Source organism: Triturus cristatus, chromosome 7 (genome assembly GCF_964204655.1).
Source record: "Triturus cristatus chromosome 7, aTriCri1.1, whole genome shotgun sequence".
Classification (NCBI taxonomy): Eukaryota; Metazoa; Chordata; class Amphibia; order Caudata; family Salamandridae; genus Triturus; species Triturus cristatus.
Genome location: NC_140590.1, coordinates 1,591,810,046 through 1,591,830,568, shown reverse-complemented (window position 1 = coordinate 1,591,830,568; position 20,523 = coordinate 1,591,810,046). Strand labels below are relative to the sequence as shown.

The window sequence follows — 20,523 nt, the reverse complement described above, 5'->3', positions numbered from 1 at the left end:
CATTGGAACTTCATAGCCAGTTATAAGAAGAGCCAGTAGAGTTTTCTGAGTGGCTCAGACCTGTTTTCTTGGCAAAGAAAGACAATGGAAAATTAAGCATTGATCGGAGAGATGTAAACAAAAGAAGCCGACTATCATACTCTTCCACACATTAATGAGATGCTGATGAATGTGAGAGGAGCCAAATAGTTTTTGGCCCAGGATTTTTTAAGGGTTTACCACCAGGTGCATGTGCATCTAGAATCAAAGCACCATACATCATTTGTCACACCCAGAGGAGCATTCCAATTTGTGCAAACACCCTTCGATTTAACATAGGCATCTGCTATATTCCAGTATGTGATGCAGAGTGGGCTGAGTGGTTTAACGAATGTCTCGTTTTTCCAAGATGCAGTGGAGTCGGGTAATTTCAAGTCAGTTTTGTCAGAGTTGGCAGTGCTCAATAAGATTGTAAAAGAAGAGGAGAAAGATTGGGGATACCTGGATTTGCGCAAGAGACCAACGGATTAGTTGCATGAGGATCACGACAGAATGTCTGCCATGAAAAGGAGGGCCTGGATAGATTTCTTGTGGTCCAGTATGGACTGGTATACCGAGAGGTTTGTCAGTAATTGTGTTGCTTACACATGGAGTGACAAATCACACTGGTCATGGAAACTCACCATTGTGCCGATAGAATTTCCCAAGAAAACTTGAGAACGTGGGAACTAACATTTATGGCCCTTTTTTCGTGTCCAGATGAAGAAGGCAACTATGCTGTGAAACTAATGGATTACTTCTCTAAATGGACAGAAGTGGAATTTTTGACAGAGATCAAGGCTTCCGATGTGGGGGAGCTTTTGTGAAGACGTTTTTAGGTAAGAAGGTTGCCCTGGGATAGCGAATATGACAATGGACCAGAATTTGTGGCGGAAGAGTTTCAATCTTTCTTCAGGGAGGAGGGAATTGAGAATTTCTGGACTGCAGTATACCATTTTGAGGAAAAAGGCCTGGTTGAGGGTTTTAATCATGTACTTGGTGAGAGTGTTCAGTTAGCTGTGGGCAAAGGTTTGGACTAGAGGCACGATAACAAATGTTGCTGAGATATAGGACCCCATTCAGCTAAATGAGAAGCTCCAGTTTTCCTGTTGAAAGGTAGAGTACCTTGTACAACAGTCACGCCTGCATGGATAGGAAGAGCGGATTATTTAAAATAAAATGTTTGGATAGGGGTGAAATGTTATATTCTGCTGTTCCTTGCCCTTAACGTTGGGTCATTGAAGTCTTGAATTACAATGAGATGAAGCCGTTGCACCAATAAGAGCAGGGGCAGGAAGAATAACTCCTATACCCTATAAATACATATTACGGACACTAGATAGCCTTTAGAATAATTTAAAAATTAGCTGAACGAAGGGGAGTTATAATAATTTTCAACTTTGTACGGTATGTTTTCTTTGTGTTACCATACAGGCACTACCAGTGAAACCCCTCCGTTGAAAACCACGGATCACTGGTTTTCTGTTTAAATATCATACCAGAGTTTTGCACAATTTCATTTTTCACAGTTGTTTGTGTTCTTCACTTCTTTTAGCAGTAGCACCTTTTGATCCTGATGAAAGCCACGACACTTTTAAGGTCATTGGATGAAACATGTCGATCCACATATAGCACGGCAGGATCTAATGGCCTCCGTCGTACTTTTTGTTTTTAATCCTGGCACATGGTAGCCAGAGTAAAGATGTGTGGTAAACCCTGTAGCTAGTTTTCACTCACCTTATCACTTGCACTGCGTCCCTCACCACATCCTGAAAGCTCGCATTAGGTTTTAGTAATACCCCTCTGACTTTAAAAGATCCCTGAGCTGCTCCCTCTCAGAAAGGGGGTTGTAGCCCGCACCATGACTAGGCTTCATGGTGTGAGGAGGTTCCCCAATGATGAAGCAGGCCACCTTTGGTGGGTGAGGGAAACCATCCTTAAAAGGGACGCCTTCATTTTCAACCTCTCTTTTAGACCCGAGGGTTCTTTGTGTTTTATGAAGCCTTTGCCCGCCAAGAGTTGGACACTCTGTTTAGTAGTAAGCTACAAATTTTGCCATCTTCATCCTGCTTTTCTTAAAGATTATGGTCGGACTTCTTTTGGTTAAAGAAAATTGCTGCTGCTTGTTCCTCTAACCTTTGGGGTTCGGTACTTCCCTGTTTTTGTGCGTCAATATAGCGTATGTTACAGTAATAACACGGAGGCATGACCCCCTCCACCCCCACATCCACCCCTCTGCGATTTATTGTGGTGGCTAACCTGATGGATGAATGTATCGTTTTCAGCATCATGAATATAGAACTGTAGTCATTTTGGGATTAAAGGCTGATCAGTGGTGATATGCTCTTTGCTGTACATCATCTATAAACCTTCCTAGTAAGAGAAAGCAATACTTCATTAAGTTGATTTCCTCATGTCTCCTACAATTACCGAGTTAGATGTAGTCAGCAAAAACAATGTTTCAAGAGCTACACAGTAGGTGTCAGTGACTAGTGTTTGGGGTGTACGCCTTCCCCTTTGGTTAGTTCGTACCTTTCTGGAAAGTTGTATCCATTTCTGTAGTTCTACTAATATACTTAGGTTTGGGAGAACAATTAATGATTTAAAGTAAACAAAAAAAACGATGACACTGTCACAACCGGCTTCGCCCTATCGCTTTGTTTTTATTTACTGTAGGCCATGTTGCACAGCAGCCCTCACTGCTCTGCAACAGGTCGAAAAAAACATTGACAATGCCACTATGTCTCACATAGGCGAAACCTATTTGCATTGCCAAAGCTTGTTTTATTTCAATGTAGCCACGCTTCACATCAGGGTAGGAGCACATTTAGAAACCAGACCGAGGTGCTACTTTTCAGTTTGTGGTTTTGATTCTATTTTATAATTGAGCACTTTGGGAATTTCTAGATGTCTCTTGTTTCTCAAACGCTTGGTAATTCTGATTAATCTTATTTCATCCAACAACTGCTTATCAAAACAGTTGTGAAGAAAGTCCCAATTTCAAGATATTTATTTCTGTTGCATTAACGGTTGCATAATCATGCCAATTCTGCTTTTACAAGCAGTGCACATTAATAAACATAACATTCACAAGTTGTTAGAGTGCCCTCACGGTTGTTTTCCTCAGGATGGAAAGTTCTTAATTAAAGAGGGACTGTATTTTTATTACGATTGACAAGGTCACAAGCTTTTGCTTGGTAAAATTGGGATCAAAATAGTGGAAAGGTTATACATGGAAAAGTTAGTTATATTAGCACGTGAGTGGGGGAGGAGCTTTCCTTTCTTTTGAATTACAGTTGTGCATCTTACATTTCTACGCTTTTCCTGCATCGAGCTTGAAAAGAAAAACAAATTCAGTCAAGCAAATAAATGTGTTTATGGCACATGCGCGGTTGTCTTTCAAGTAAATATGATAACTTCGAAGCTGGGGAGAAATTTGAGGAAGAAGGGTGGGCGGCAGACAGCAAAGAAATGAAATGGAGCCTGTGGCCAGTGGAAGTACATTGGTTGCAAGAAGCAGTACTTGGTCCAAGCTTCACAGCCTGGACAAAGATTTGAAGCCCTGGAGGAAGCCGGAGGAGGTGCTAACCAATAGGAAGCAAGCAAACGAGAGTGACAAGGCAGCCAACCAATGGTAAGTAAAGGTAAATAACGGACGGGCTCTAAGCCCTTTTTAGGTCTCGCCTGACCCAGCGCATGCGCTGGTCTGGCGAGACTTTTTGAGAGGGCTCCAGGCCAGCCTAGTGCTACAGTGCATGTGCGCGGGCGCGCGCGCGCGCCCTCTTTTACCGTGATTACTTTCACAGGTGCTTTGATGCTTGATGGCGATCACTTTCACTTTCGCGGCCGCAGGGCCGCTTGGCATAGCCAATAGGTCTCGCTTTTGGGACCTTATAAGTATTTAGTTATGCATGGCTAAACACTTATAAGGTCCCAAAGGCGAGACCTATTGGCTATGCCAATGCTTGTTACATATTTTGTTTCCTTTACAAACAATTTTGCAAGCACAGCGCAAGCACTGTGCAGGGAAAACCTGAAAATGACTGGCAGGGTGGTAGCCTGAACGTGTGTATCCTTAGGGTCTGTATCACACAAAGATTGTGCCAATTGGCACTAGAAATCAACTACTTGATCATTCCAGGGCCCCAGGTTTTATTTGGTTTGATTGTTGACTTTCTGCAGGGGGGGGGGCTACCCAAGACTGAAGTGAATACAGGAAACCACCCTTCCCAGCAAGAATTTGAAAGCCATGTCAGAGGCAGCTAACTCTTAACTGTTGAAATGTTTTCGGAAGGAGTGTAAAACCTATTCATGATAGGCCGGCTATCAATTTCACTGTGTTGATTGTGGTGCCTAGAAAAGCAATATCTCAGACTTAGCTCTTTCTGCACTTTCCTGTGAAGCGGGTGCCATTTAGCAGAGAGGTTGTGGCGGATGTTACCTATGCACACCTTTTCAGGGTTCAGCTCTAACAAGACTGATGGATATGGACTACCCTCTAAAAATGGTCATGATAAGAGATATTTTGGGAAGATCCTTGGAGGCAATTTCATGCCAAGAATAGTAACTTGAACTGGCGGTGGGCCCCACTGAAGGTAAAGCTGAAGTAACGTGTGCTTTGGGTGGACAAGGGTGACAATATTAGGGTGAGTAGAACCATCTTGGTTATGAAATCTTTGTTAACATTCTGTTGTCCAACAAAGGACTGTACAAGCCATATATCTACGGACCTAGAAAAGAGAGCATTCACATTATCTCCCTGGTGGTGTAATGGTAAATGCACAATGGTCCACTTTTGTAATAAGGCCACACATCCTTTCAGAAACGGTAGGAATTAAGGATCCACAGCGGTTGCTATTTATTTTGTAGCTCTAGTTGCAGAACACCGATATATTGTACCCAGTGGATATATGTGGTGCTGAAGTATTTGCAATTTCCTAAATTATGAGGAGTGTGCAACTGCCTCCTTAAAGATATAACTTTTAGAAGGTGTTGTTTTGCCACGGGCTGTTCTCCTGGGAACTATAAACCCACACTGCTATCTCGTATACTGTTGGGGTAAAAAAAATGTTGGGCAGTCCTAAAGCAGCATGTCATCTTTTTTCTTCACTGTGCCTTCAAAATTGTGAAGGTTATGGGTTTTTTGCAGTGTGACTTCAGTGGGAAGAAGATCAAACCATTTTGCAAAAGGAAGGTGCCTGCCTGAAGATTTTCTGGTTGTTCCTAAACAGTAGTCTGTTTTTGTATACACCCCTCATTCAATGGCAGTCTGAAGATCATAACAACATTAAATAGCTTGATCATCCAATCCATTGATGGCAGCAGTTGCTTCCATCACGGATAGCAACAGTGTTTTGGCCACAGCCATGAGTCTTGGGTTTGAACAGCGTCTAGGAAGGCTGGTCTCAGAACCTTTAGGCTTAGGCATGAAGAGACATCAAAAGAAATTTCAATGTGGAATTTGTCTCTTTGGTTTGTCTCAGCGTTTTTGTTGACAGAAGCTTAATTTGAGGGCCCTGTAGTGTCTTTTCCATGATGACTTGTCAGTGGGGTTCATCTGCAATTTGGAGCTGCCTGCTGGGGCACTGAGTGTAAGTAAACATGTACAAAATAAACCCTTCAATCTGGGTCGTCAAACAACTTCTTGTTTCTTCAACAATGGCACCAATATCCAAAACCTTGCATTGTGAGTATTCTTACTAACACGCCTCACAGGGCTGATCACCGAGCTCTAGTGAAAGGCACTAATAATAGATTTTGTGGGGCTTGTGTAACATAATAAGATACATTTTTCTACCTGTGTACAAGAATGTACATTAGCAAAAGTTACATATGACCTGCTGCTTCAGCATGACAAAACATTTCTTGGATCCTCTAGTATTCAGACTAAGTGTCTACACTTTTATGTCACTGGTTCCTATTTAATATTTAGCCAATACAGAAAAAACAAAAGATTCATAATTCAAGTTAATATTAAAGTATCAGTTCATGAGACTTGACATGAAACATATTCTGTTACACATTGTCAATTTGAAACAGCAACTTATAGTATTCTGGAACATCTTGAAAGCATTAAACAATGTGTGTCGTCATAATTGCTGAATGTGTATATGGTAACATAAGGTTATAAAATATGGCATGTTACCTGGGTTTTGACGATTATTCTTAGGGCATACGATGACATACTTAATGCATCGTGAGATAAAGAAGAGCAGAAAGATGGAGAGACATAATGCAAAAGGAAGACGGGACGCTCATCTGGCAATGGCAAGTTATTTTCAATACAGGAAACTAATAAAGAAAAAGGCACAAGGCAATGAAGATTTTTGACTGGTTTGTTTTTCTAGAGGGAGGGAGAGATCAAGCTTCTTCCAAAGTCGTCTGGATTGGTAAATCACATGAGTTTTAGAATAAAGGGAGTTTTCAGCACTCCTAGTAAAGCATAGTCTGGCCCACCATGTATGTATTAAGAGTGCCTTCATGAACTTACAATCAAGTAGGATGTTTTTGCTGCTAGACGCCAGAAATAAATGTATTAGAATTAGAGGTCTGAACACTCATCGTAGGTTAGAAGTTGCAGTAAAGATACCTTGGGTAACTATAGCATAGTGTGTAAATCCTTCTGCATAAAGCTTTCAATTTCATCCCCGAATGGTTTAACATGAGGGCACTTGTATATCATGCAGCATAGATCCGCATCTTCCTCTCTAATAAGTCCAGCGATTGTTAAAATCTAGTAGGGATAGTTTATGGTGTTTATCTTGAGTCTGGTAGGCATCATGTATTGGCCAGAATCTGGTTTGAATTACAGGAGGTGCAATTTTTTTCTACAAAAGATGAGTTTCAACTCTTTATTCAGTTAATCGGGGGAAAACGTTTTTGGATAAATGTTTTGAATTTAATTGATGTCCCATTTTTAGGTCTCGCCTAGCGACGTAGCGCATGCGCTGCACGCCGTGGCGAGATGTATTCTCGATTTCTGTTCGGAAAGGGAGACAGGAGATATGCACGCGTATGGACACACCACGTGCACGCGGCGTTTAAACACAGCGCGCGCCTGGGGCGCTTTCACTTTGCACGGGCGATTCAACACAGCGCGCATGGCACTCTCACTTTCCAGCGCGCGCATGCCGCGCTTTCACTTTTCCTCCCTCCCTCGGCGTTTCAGCACAGCGCATATCAGTGTGTCGATTTGTATGCAACAACTTCAGTGCTCTTTGTGTGTCTGCACGGGTGTTTCTTTGATTGCTGCTACAACTTAGTAACTAGAGGTGGTGCTCGCCACTCTGTCTCTCGAGCCTCACAATTAGTGTGTGTGCGGTTATAAATGGGTTGTCCCAGTGTCTGCCGTGACATCTTGTGTGTGTCAGTGGGTAGTGGTTAACAGATTGAGTGAGCACGTCTTTGCATGGCAGTGTGTGCGGCTGAGCATTTGTCAGCGCGTGTGCTGCTGCAACAACTTGTCTGTGTTTATCTGCATGTGCTGCGACAGCGTTTGTGTGCTATCAGTCCACAGCACGTGTGGGTTTCACTAAGTGAGCAAGTGTGGGCATGTGCATCGATAGTGCTGGTGTTTCTCAATCTACTTGTGTGTGTTCCCTGACTGTGCGCGTGTCTAACTATGTGCATGTGTGCATGGTTTGACAGCGTGTTTGTGAAAGACAATGTATATATGATTGTGACGTGATAGCGTGTGCATGTTTGTGTATGCTGTAACATTCTGTGTGCCATTGTGTCTCACTGCATGTCTCAGTGTGTGTGCACTGTCTGTGTAAGGTTTAACAGGCTGTGTGTGCGTGCGTACCTCAGTCTGTGTGATGCAAACACCGTGTGTGTGTGTGCGCGCGCGTGTGTCTTAGCGTGTCCCACGACAGCCCGCGCGCCTCTGTGCATCCTCCCAGTCACATTGCCAGGCCTGGTGTTGACGCGCTGGACGCATGCGAATGTGCTTAAGGTTGCGAGGAGATAAGGTGGTTACGTCTGCTTATAGCTGCAGCGGGTCCTAAAACAGCGGGCACGTCAGACGGTCGCCCACACTCGCCTTAGCACGGTTTATTTTGCCGTCTTTCATTAGAATTTCTGTGCGTTATTTTAATCATACTCCGACCACGCCAGCCTCAGTCTGATGACTTCTCTGTATGAATGGGTGAGTGATGAGGCTTCCAAGTACTGGTATGCGTGCTTGGAGTATGAAGGGACGGTGTCAGAATAACACTTACAGATGGTGCTTGGGACTTGAGTCCTGCACAAGCATTGGCTAGGCCAAGGGGTCTGGCTAATAGCTGGAATGTGCCTCTTCAGTTACTAGTGAGTCTAGGTACTCAGTAACTCCTCATAAATGCAACATGTCACTCCTCCTTGCAATAATGTATCCATAAATCCACCTACTGCCTCAGTGTTAAATTCATCCACTAACCCTTCCACAATGAAACCCACACATAGCCTCAGCAAGCATATGCAAGAAAAATGAAAAGAACAAAAGTAGGAAAAGAAAAACGCTATGTGTAAATATGGCGGGGGTGTATTTACAGTTAAGGATAAGTAAACACATCTAACTCTGCCTTGAGCAGGCAGCTTGGAATGGCATTGTGTATGGTTATTAAAATCTGTACCAGTCTATGCTGATTGACACATTGCTTCTAAATGTGGTGGTCATCATAGAATGGTAACACAATGATTTAATATGGCTAAGTCCCTTCAAGATGGCAATGTGGTTGAGAAGCAGCGGCTATGCAAGATGGCGGGTGGAAGAAATGGCTAAACTTTGTTGCAGGTTTATTGAGGGAGTAACTCGGGAATGTAAGGGGGAAGCTACATATTGAGTTGGGATAAAAAAACATGCACTAACATGGAGTGCTAAAAATAAGCAAGCATTTGCAATGAAATAGGTCTCGCATGTACGCGAGTTTAAGCTATTGGCATTGTGAATGACAATGCCTTTTATTTATGTTTTAGGAACCAAAACATAAATAAGAGGCATTGTTATTTACAATGCCAATAGCTCAAACCGCGTAAATGCGAGACCTATTGCATTGCAAATGCTTGTTTATGATCCCTTCGATCGATGAGGTTCTAGGGCTGTCAGAAACTTCTATATTTTGGAATTTACTCGACCCAGCTTTACACATGTCCCGAGTACGGAGGGGGCATGCCCGGTTTATGGTTTTGCAACCTTCAATGCGAGCAAACTGTAAAAATCTCGGTTGAAGAATTCATATTAAAGTTCTATGTATGTAATCAGGTTTTCATGTGCCCCAAGATCCTCGACTAGTAAAATGACTCTCTTGAGAGGCATTTTTCTGTCATGTTGAATGTTGGGATTGTAGGATAGAGACGCAAGGCATGATTTTGGCATTTTGTTTTTACATTTTTTATCATTCAGTGCTTCCATGGTGTAGCTGATTATCATGTGTGACTTGGCGATCCTAATTCATTTAATTGTTGTGATGGAGCGAGGAGAGAGTGGGAATAGAAGATCATTTTCTAAAGATAGCTATATTGAGCATGTTTGTTTCTTTGAACTATCATGCAGCTTACCTGATGAGAAAAGCCTCTTGATACTTCTTAAAGTCTGGGGGTTTAGGGGATGGCCCCTTTAAAAGTTTGTTAGATGGCAGGATTGTGCCCAACAAGAATCTATCAAAAATAGATGGATGCTGCAAAGGTGACTCAATTGACTCAATATTCCAAGCCATAAGACTGCGTTTCAATGTTGATGTGTTGCCTTACTTGAAGAACTTCACATCACACTCAAATTACAACAAATCTTATAGGATTGTCTGGTTCCGGTGTTTTCTTTTAGAATACACTTGGGAATTAGATGGACCGCATATCCAGGTTGGCAGGCTAGATTTGTTTCTTAAAACTGCAGCTATGGTGAGGAATATAGTGCAAGTACAGCACTGTTCAAGGCAAGAAGCTTGAAGTATAAGTTTGTGAAAGAGCAGCAAAAACTACAAAAAGGCAAGAGGAAGGACCTGAAAATTAAAAAAATTCATAAAAGACAAGATACCTCCAAATGTCTGGTAAACACAAGCAGTGAAACAGGCAGGAGGCTTAGTATGATCCTCTAGCCGGAGGTGTACAAGAAAATATTACAATGTGATAGTACTGTGTGGCAGGCATGATTTAGTAACCTGAGAGGGTCAGAGAAAGCTTTGCTCTTCTGTTTGAATCAAGGGTTTGAGGCTGAAATGCACCACAATCTACGAATGCCGGATTGTTGGTTAAAATAGGATTTACAGTTTTGATAAATATTGCTTAAAGCAAAAATGCACTGAAACCAAAAACAAAAAGGTAATAAAATGTGCGATTTGATCGAATTAAGACGGACTGTATATTTTAATGTTTGTGTTTTTTAGGTCTATCTTTTATGATTGATGCATAATCGAATAAACATTCATTTAAAAAAAATCAAAAAAAGTCATAACACTTGCTAACAGGGAGTATTAGAAGAGAAATTGGTGTAGTATGTAAAGTTGAAAAATCTGTGCTGGGCTTCGAGAAACCATGATGGAGAACAATATACTAGCACAGGAATTCTATGGAAAGTTTCATTCCTCCACATGAAACATAACTGAAACGATATGAACTTAAATACTTCTGGAACGAATAGATTAAAGAGGAAAAAAAACCAAACAATGCACAGATGTTTTAGTACTGATGAACCAGATTAATAATATTTCATCCATCGACCAGTAACCTCTGCAGATGCGGCAGCAACAGATATTAAATGATGGATACACGGTGAGGTAGTAAAAAGCAAATTTTCCCAAAATCCTAAGGCTGTTGTAAGGTTTAGACTCTTAGCTATCCTATTTCATGTGGATTCCCATTCAAATTAAAAGTTTTGCGATCTGGGTGCCATGATTTACTTTTTAGAATTTACAACTTTATTGGGCCATGTTGGAAAACGAGGCAGCATCTGTGAGGCCTGCACAAATAACATGACTACATTTGTCCTTCACTGGGAACCAAACACCCAATTGTAGCGCCTGACTCTCAGAGGGTAGCGTTGCAGAGCAGTCTGAGGCATACTCAAGGTAGGTGGTGTGGGCTAGTAATCGCCATTTGCAGGTGCACAAAAATAACACTCAATAATTGATTGTCCAGTCTGTACTTTGCTTTATAAAAGTAAGAGTACATTTATTAAACACACACACCACTCAATACTATGCACCAATTTACAAATATACATAAGCTGTTGGAATTACTTTGTGACATTGCATAACATCTCCACCCCTCCTGTGAAGAGGGGGGGGGGGGGGGGGGGGAGTCTAGTACCACCACTCCCATGTATGCACATCAACTTGCCCCCAATGCAGTTAGTTGAACATAACCTGGAGCGAGGGCCCTGCGCACTGGCACCATCCCAGTGGCGACCCACCCCATTACCTCAACAAGCATTAAAAAGGGGTAAACCTGCCTTGGTGACACATGATCCTGACTGAGCATCTCCTAATGACCATAAAGTATGCACCACTATATCTTAAGGGCTAGCAGTCTGGGGTCTTCACCTAAGCGCAGCAGCAAGAATCCATGTTTACACACACTTTAGAATGACAGTACTCATCACCTTGGTTGATCATTTGAATGCATTGCAATTACAGCCCCTAAAGGCATCACAGATGAAATCACAGGATTGCGCATATACAGCCAGACACCCTAGCAGGACTGTCTGGCAACATAGCCCCACTTGGCTTATGACATCTCCTTACACATGTGACTTACAGTCCCTTCAAAAGAAGTACTCCTGGCAACTTCACTTCTCCTGCAGTGTGCCTCTTCACTTTAAAAGGAATCACAGGTAAAAGCATGGGATTACATAAATACAGCCAGACCCCCTAGCAGGAAGGTCCAGCAACATAACTCCATTTAGCTTAACATCACCTCACACAGGTACTTCACTTTACACATGTGACTTTCAGTCCACCTAAAAAGAAATAACCAATAGTAAGTGCATTTCGGTGCAATTACACCACTTCACCTCCAGGGGATGCCCTTCTCCAGACATCCCCCAACACAGCCCTTCACTCCGTGATGCACTTCATAGTACACCCTCAGCTGTAGAACATAAGTTCCAGCCTAGAAGGTGTTAAAGGCTGGCTGAGCCCTTGAGAGGTTATTCTTTCAGATGCCCCGTTAAACTTACGGGTGGACTGTTCTTCTTTATGCTGGAGGAGACCTGCAGCCCCCCTGCACCCCCTTTCACACGTGAGGGTGACCCCCCTCCTCTGGGGGCCACCAGGCACCAAAACGGCAGATTTCCAAATGCCTGGCGACGCATTAAGGGGCGCCTCATGCTCCTCTTTACCAGCCCCCGCCACTGGGAACACTCTCCTCTGCCCTCTGAGAGCGTAGATTCAGCAGTGTGCTGTCTTCACTGGCTCCCTGCGCCAGCCTTTCGCCAGGCTCTCTTTCTGGGCCCCTCTTGTCCCTGCGCAGAGGCCCCTGTTTCTGTGCACCAGTCCTGGGCTCTTCTTCTGGTGCTGATAGGGTCCTGGGGGCAGTCAGGGGGTCTCTCCTTCCAACTGCCCATTGCGCCAGGCTCCAGCACCTTCAGCCTCAGCCGAGCACACACCCCAGAAAGCTTCTCTTCCTGTGCAGGCACTTTTTAAAAGTTGAGTAGGGGGCTGGCAGGAAGTCTCTGTTGGTCCTATCAAACAGCGACACATCACGCCCCTGCCCCTGCTCCCTCCTTGTCCAGCCTCTGGGTTTGTTAAAAATGGTGTCATCCAGTGTCTCTGAAGCCCCTTTCGCCCACGCTGCCTTCCCTCCTTGGTGCAGCCTGGTGCCTGGCACCCAGTGACAGCTGCTGATGGATGAGCCTGTAGCCCCTCCCATCTTCTCTTCGTGGAGAGGAGGCCCTAGCTTGTGGAAGAAAGGTTATCAATCCATCCAGCTGAGGTCAGCCCTCAGCCTGGGTCTGGTCCTGGCTGGCTCACAGAAATAGGACAGTTCTGGATGACCCAAAAGCAGTACAAATATGACTTTGGACTCTGCAGAATACTTCTTTTCACCTCCAATACAATGGACTTTAGTGCATGTCTGGAAACTGTAGGCCTTGTGGAAGTTAATTTAGCCATGAGCCCCACATTCCCTTAGGGAAATAATGAAGTGAAAACACAGTAAAACACACTGACTTTCCCTGGCATGTTTCTTTCCAGCGTATAAAGCCTATTCCATATCACCATCCAATACTGCATAAGTCCTTCCACACCATTCACTTTGTAGCTGCTCCTGGACTGCGCACGCTAGGAATCTCCCCTGCGCAGCCCGTACACGTGTGCACACGCATGTACACATGTGTCTGCATGTAACCAGCCCGGTGTCCCTTACTCCAGCTGCTGCGCAGTGGCCTGGTCAAGCCAGGGGAACACCAGTAAAATCCCCATGCAGTCTCTTACATCCTGAGTTCACTGTGGGTGAGTCCCAACTTATGAGGCTCCCCCACATTAAAAGCTCAACAATTAGGTGCTCAAAAATCAAAAAATCTGGGCGCCCCATAGTTTCAGAACCACCTTCTAACAGGCCATATCATACAGATAAATATATACCAGAAAAAGCATTCCCGAAGGTAAGTAACTTGCTCTTCTGATGGATACTTCTAACTGTAGATTCCTCATCCTGTGAATAGATACCAAAGCAGTACCTTCTATGGTGGTATGACTGTGGAATGGCTCAGACCAATCAGTTCTGTAGAACTAAACAGGCAAAATACCCATCCCAACGAACATGACTGCCAAAAAACAGAAGTGCTTTCTGAAAGTGCGCAACCATGCTTATGTAGCATCCAGACAGATATCCAGGATAGGCACTCTGTCTGCCAAAGCAGTGATGGCTCATATGGAATGAGCTCTTAACCCTTCGGGGGGCTGCTTCTTATCAAGCGTGTAGACAAGTTAAAGCAAAGGACTATCCATCTAGAGATGGTTCTTTTCTGCACTGCCTGGCCTTTTTTTGCCCCTGAGAAACCCGGAAAGAGCCAATTGTCCACCGATTGTCTCTGGTATGATCAATGTAGAAACTGAGGGCTCTTTTGTGGTCCAATTAATGGAGTCTTCTTTTTCGAGGTGTGAGGTGGGGCAAAGAATACCAGAAAGGTGATCGCCTGTCCGCTAAGAAAATGTATCACTATTTTTGCCATTAAAGCATCTAGAATTCTTAACACAAGTTTGTCCAGAAAAAATGTTGTATGATAAGGTGGCCGGAATGACAGGGCCTGAAGCTCACTCGCATAAAAAGCTGATGTTATTGAGAACAGAGACAATTTCTAGGGTCAAATGATGCAGTGGACAACAGTGTAGTGGCTCAAAAAGGGCCTATATTCAGAAGGTGAGAACCAAATTCAAGTCTCACTGTGGCGTAATAAAGGGCTTTTGCTGAAGCATGTTTCGGAAGTCTTCAAGAAACCTCATCACAACAGGTGGTTTAAACAAAGAAGGCTGATCCAGCAAACGCAAATCCACCAACGTTTTCCAGCTCCTGCCATACACTTACTTTGTGGAAGGATGCCTAACTTCCAGGATAGAAACAACTCCTGCCACCCAATCTCCAAACACGGAGGCTCAAATTGCGCAGACACGGGTGCAGTATCCTGCCCTGCAGCTGCAACAGTGGATCCCTCGACGAACCGGCAGCTTGATCGAAGGACAGATGCACATGTCCAGATGTTCCGGGTACCACTCTCTCTTGGGTCAATTCAGAGCCACTAGGATAACTTGGGCCGCATCGTTCCTGACCTTCTTCAGAACTTAAGTCAAAGAGACAGATGAGGGAGTCCCGAGCTCCACTCTAGGCAGAATGTCTCTCCAAGAGAGAGCCTTTTTGGGAACTCCAGAGAGGAAAAGTGTTGATATTGTGCGTTCACAGAAGTGGCGAAGCAATAGAGCCAGGATTATTACCATTTCTGGAAGATTCCTTACACATACCTTTCTTGGCCATTTTTGAATCATTGTTTTCTAAAACATTATTCCACACCAGGTTCACATATCGGGGGTCGAATATATATTATATATGACCCCCGATATGTGAACCTGGTGTGGAATAATGTTTTAGAAAACAAGGATTCAAAAATGGCCAAGAAAGGTCCAAGGTAGGTAGTCTCCATTATGGGGACAAGGTACTGAAGTGCGAAAAGGAGGAAAGAAACGGGAAGGCATAGCACCATGGGACAAATTGGATGATGAGGGACAACACACAGGGTGGCTGTGTGCTGGAAAAAACACACTAGAGGGGCGGGGAACGGAGATGTGTGTTGTCCATGATGTCCTGGGTGCTGCCTTGGTAGCCATGGCCCCGACCTCAAAAGGTCCGGAGGGACTTGATGCGCTGGTGGCAGAGTCTAGCATTATCAAAGAAAAAAAAACCTTGCGTATACCCGCCCCCATCCCCCTAAAAAAAAAAAACTGTTGGGGAAACTGGCAGGCATGGAAAGACCCAAGGAGTGAGCTATGCTGAAATTCGCTTCGAACCGCTTTAAAGGTGGAAATCGCCATCTCAGCAAAGCAGCAAGAACCATCAAATGGCATGTCCTTTAAGGATGCCTGGACATCCACTGAGAAGCCTGTGGACCTCATCTAAGCATTGCACCAAAGCTCCCCAGTCATGCCAATTGCCAGGCCCAATCAACGGTCGTGTCTATGCCCGACCGGATAACAAACTTGGCTGCATCTCTATCATCTTAAATAGTTTGAGCTAAAGATGCCCATAAGTCTTCGGGGACCGTCGGTAAAATCTGACCGGTGTAGGGCAAGGCTGGCAGAACAAAACATAATGCTTGCCAAGCGCCTCTATACGTTTGGATCTGCAGTCAGGAGAGGTCATTGGAAAAGCATTAGGGCTGATCTCACTGGTGGACACTTGAACCACTAAGCTTTTTGACATTGGGTGCTGTGAGAAAATTAAGGTTGCAAGGATCTGGTCTGTGACGAGTAACCTGTCTGTTGACCAATGGGCCACAGAATGTTTTTGCTTAAAGTTTCCAAAAGTGTATTCGTAAGGGATTCAGTAAAGGGCAGAAGGGGTTCGGGAGTTGCCTGACTAGGCAGGAAGACCTCTGTAAGGACATTAATTTTTACCTTTATAGTTGGAATCTGCAGTTTAGGGACTACAGCAGCCTTTCTGATCACCACTGCAAACTATGCATTCTCCTATGTGGCTGGACCAGGAAAAGATACCAACCCAGTGTATGGAGAGGTGTCCAGACCCCTGGCATCATGTAGGTCTTCATACCAATTCTCCTAGTCAGTGTGGAACAAATTTGTCTCCATCGTCACTCAAGGTCTGGCTTTTGTCCGTATCAGATCCATAAATTTGATGCAACGTCTGTGTGTGACTGTGCGGCAAATGTAGTGTGGTTGGAAGATTTGCCCATAGGCTACACCACTCTGGGATCAGGCCGCGGCCTCCACCGGAGTCAAAACCAGTTCAACATCAATTCGGAAACCACTATACGTTGTGGATCTTTCTACAGGAAGAGATAGTGGCACCAGGCCTAAAGTCAGCACTGCAGCCGGTGAAGATCCTGAAATGGGTTTGAGGGGCACAGGCAGCGCAGAGGGTGGATCCACCGGTGGTAGTCCAACTGGAGGGAGGCACTTGTGGATCCTTGGGGTCCCAAGGTACACCAGAGGGAGCCTGAAGAGTACTGAAAATGTGCAGCATGGACTCCCTACACACTCTGGCAGGATACACCTAGGAATCAAACTCTGCTCTTTTTTAAGAATTCCTTTTAGAATCAAACTCTTTTTTAATGAAAGTCCAAAAGAAAAACCTGACCAAGAGAAGGATTTCTATTTTAAATGACTGCAAATGATTGTTCATCCAACTTATTTTATTCATAAAAGAATAGCAAGGTGCACACCTTTGCCACTCTTGTTTAAAAGTTAGACAGCGTGTATACTTACGTTTTAGGTAGTCAGACTGTGTGTGCCTGAAGCTGGTTGACAGGTCCTGGAGGGCCTGGGCTAAGGAAGACACGACATTCCGTAGTACTCGTTCTTCTTGCTCTGTACAACTGCGTGACCTGGTCTGCAAAGCCTGCACAGCTCGCTGACATCTGTGAAAAAGCTGAAATTAAGAGAAAGCACTGTGAGCAGACCATGAGCACAGAATACAGGGCATACAGAGAGTACCACGTGGAATAGCAAAAAGAAGTTTCCAAAAAATACAGCGGATCCTATAAATATAAAATTTAAAATTGCTTGATGCTATAAACAATGCTAAATTTGTTTTTGCACTCCTAAATTTACTTGTGGTCAATGTGCACATAATGCCATGTCCTAAAAACTTACATACATATGTTTAAGTTTTCCAATAACCTACATTTAAAAGGTTGCATACTTAACAACACTTGATTCAAGGGAAGCCCATGAATACCTAAATACAAGGACACATTATTTATATCGTACTGAATGAAGCTTTACGGTCTTCAAAACATCGCTTTAACAATCATTCAACGAAAACCCTTTTTACTTTATCACAAAGTAGCAGGCTTCCATAGCCAATTTTAAAATGTCTGCCTGCTGACAAAACTTTGTTTACAACAGATCTGACCTATGTCATGGCAGATGGAGTCATATGACCAAATACAAGTATTCAACATGTTCAGACCTAGAAAGGAAACTATGAGAATACCATCAGTATAATGTATCTTTTGCTTATACACATGTAGATTTTTAACACACTTTAAAGTATAGACAGTGTTAGAAAGTCTGTTGATGTGGCTCTCTTCAGGTAAAATTGCATGTACAACCTAACATACATACTTTAGTAGACCGTGTTAAAAGTTATTTTTAATATTCTTTGTTCAGGGCATTATATTTAGCTTTGATGCCACCAGAGGAAGCCGGTGTCCTTGCTAGGGTTTTATTTGATAGTGTAATCAGATCAGTGGTCTTTCATGGGTTCACTAGAACCACACAGTAGTCGGATGTGGCAAAACATATGCATTCCGTTATTTGTAAATCAGTAGTGCAACACAAATATTTAGGGGCATAGAATTAAAGTTTCACTACATGTATAAATATCTGAACATTCTGTAAAAATAAATGTGTTAAAAACAATCAAACAGGAATAAGAACAATGGAGACATTTTGTAAGCGGTAAGATTTATTTCCACAAATTAAAAATTAATTGCTAAATTCATTATTGACATGGTCTTGGAACTGGAGTAAAATACTTATTAAAGAGTGTGATCAGTTATGTATTACAATTTAAAGGAGAGGGGAAAATATTAGACTGCAATTGCATTTTGTGTCAATTGTGTACAAGATACAATAGGTAGATGTAAAGGGACTAACTATCATGCAATGGCAAATTCAAAGTTATTTTACCAAACTAGTTTTCCGAGCTTGTGGAGGGAGGGCAGATAATGTACACTGTGTTAGTCACGAATACATTAAAGGAATGGGAGTCAGCTAAGTGACCATAGAAATGGGTGTTCCACCAATGAGAGTGAAAGCGAGCAGTGGGTATTTTTTCGTTGTGACGGGTATCAGTTGTAAGCCATGGAAGAACATCATTTCCAGTTGTGTCATGTGTGACTGGTTCAGTGTGGAGTCTTGGTTTGAAGAGTTAAGATATGGTTCTTGTGATATAGACTGGAAATTGTTGAATACTTAACTTTCAACTAAAAGATTCTCAGTGGGGGGCAAAAGAACGCCACATATTCAAGGGAACCGTGGATGCCTTCACATTTCAATATGTACTTACACTGGCCTTATATCATCTTTCAGGTACCCATAGGGTTATGTGGCCTGTGAGTAGCTGAGATTATGTCATGGAGGAAGAGTTGGAGCACTCAGTCTGGCTTATACACAAGACTAATCTTTGTCGATTTGGTGTCGGCTGATGGCACTCATTTTTTTGCTACCATTTTGTGTCAGCATTGGGTATTGTGAATCTCAGAGCAATGTAGAAGATGGAGGGCTTTAGCTTTCAGGGATTATAAAGTCACTGGTAGATTATCTTTGGGTTCACGGTAGTACAAGTGTTTTTTTCTATAGGTGAGGATATATCATGAAATCCAGTTATTCAAGTACATTGTATATTTTTCCACTAATTTTCAGTTTTAAATTGTGCCTACAGCTGGGTAAAATATACAGGTATAAATACGCAGAATGGCACAGAGAGGCTGAATTTCAGTTACAAACTAATTCTGGATTTGCAACTCTAAAAAGGTCAAGGTAAAATTTGGCTTCGAGCGACAAACTGAAAAAAAGATCTGTGTTAAATCGGCCTGGCAAACTAAACTGTACACAGTTAATTGTATGGTATCTAGTGGAGAGCAATTTTTAGGTCTAGCTTGACAATGCAGCTTGCCAGACCTTCTGTGCTCAAAAGAAGCCGTACTGAGACAGGGGGTTTGCCTTCACCAACATGTCGACATGAGCTTCCACTGATAAAGAGTGCCTCTATTGCACAGATTATTCTCAATACGGTAACCCGGATTTGGTTATGGTAAAAAGTCAGTACCCAAGGCAGTGGGAAATGTTATCTCAGATGCCGTAGATGACCTGTTAATGACAAAACGTTATGACAAAAGCAGAAGACCTGAATTATTTATTGTGAAAAGCCTAGCATATGTTAAAGGCAGTAGGCATTTGTATGGATTGATATTTACATTGTTGTAATGCCTGTAAAAAAAGCATTTGATAACGCAGACTAGGTCAAATAAAGTAGAAAGGGCTTCTACATGATGTAACCTGCGTCCAGTACAGTAGGAAGAAGTTTCACATTCTGAACTCTCAGACACATAACAGTAGAGGGTTAACATTTGTGAACTCTTTGCCAAATGCAGTAGGAATAGATTTTACATTGTAAACAATTTTGGGGGGATTCTGATTCCAATCTTATTGTTTACTTACATTTTGTAACTCTAGATTGTATTGGCTATTATGGCACTTTGCAGTTTTTTTCTCCTTGTTTACCAATGCACTATGTGATATTCCCTTAATATAGATTTTTTTTATTCGAAGTGCTTTTACACTAGGAAATAACTAATGATTATGTCTAAATATGAGAAATTGAGGGTTTAGACTATTTTGATAGTTTACAGGTTTTATGAAATGCCTTGTGATGTTAAGTATATGTTATACGTTTGTTTCCTTACTGGCACAAAATCAAACAAAAAAATAAAAAAGCCAAACATTGCAAACTCTGACAAATGTAATAGGAAGGGGATTTTACATTATGAATTCCATCACAAACACCACAGGAGGTGTAAGATTTCGTAAAATGCAAAAAGGAGGAGTTAACTACAGGATTCTTTTTAATGATTGGCCATAGTATATGCTTGGTGTCTCCATTATAAGACTTAAAGTTCATGTCAATGTATACTTTGGATCTGCCTATAATGACTGATGGGTCATACTAAGCAGGGACAGCATGGTTATGCTTATGTTAAAGTCAATAGGCTTATTTTATTGATTTTTAAATGTGGCGACAAATGCAGCAGGCCTATCATTTTAGATTGTGAGCAACATGAGAAAGTCTGTAAACAAA

At 42.7% G+C, this 20,523-nt stretch overlaps 1 protein-coding gene across 3 annotated transcripts in view; it reads right to left on the bottom strand.

Annotated features, from left to right (window-relative positions):
- The window catches only part of STX16 (syntaxin 16), a 121,630-nt gene that overhangs the window by 48,593 nt on the left and 52,514 nt on the right, over positions 1-20,523 (bottom strand). For all 3 annotated transcript variants that reach the window (XM_085619444.1, XM_085619445.1, XM_085619446.1), the window contains exon 4: positions 16,926-17,088. In XM_085619444.1, coding sequence (XP_085475570.1) covers positions 16,926-17,088 — 163 coding nt within the window. The remainder of the gene's footprint in view (positions 1-16,925; positions 17,089-20,523) is intronic.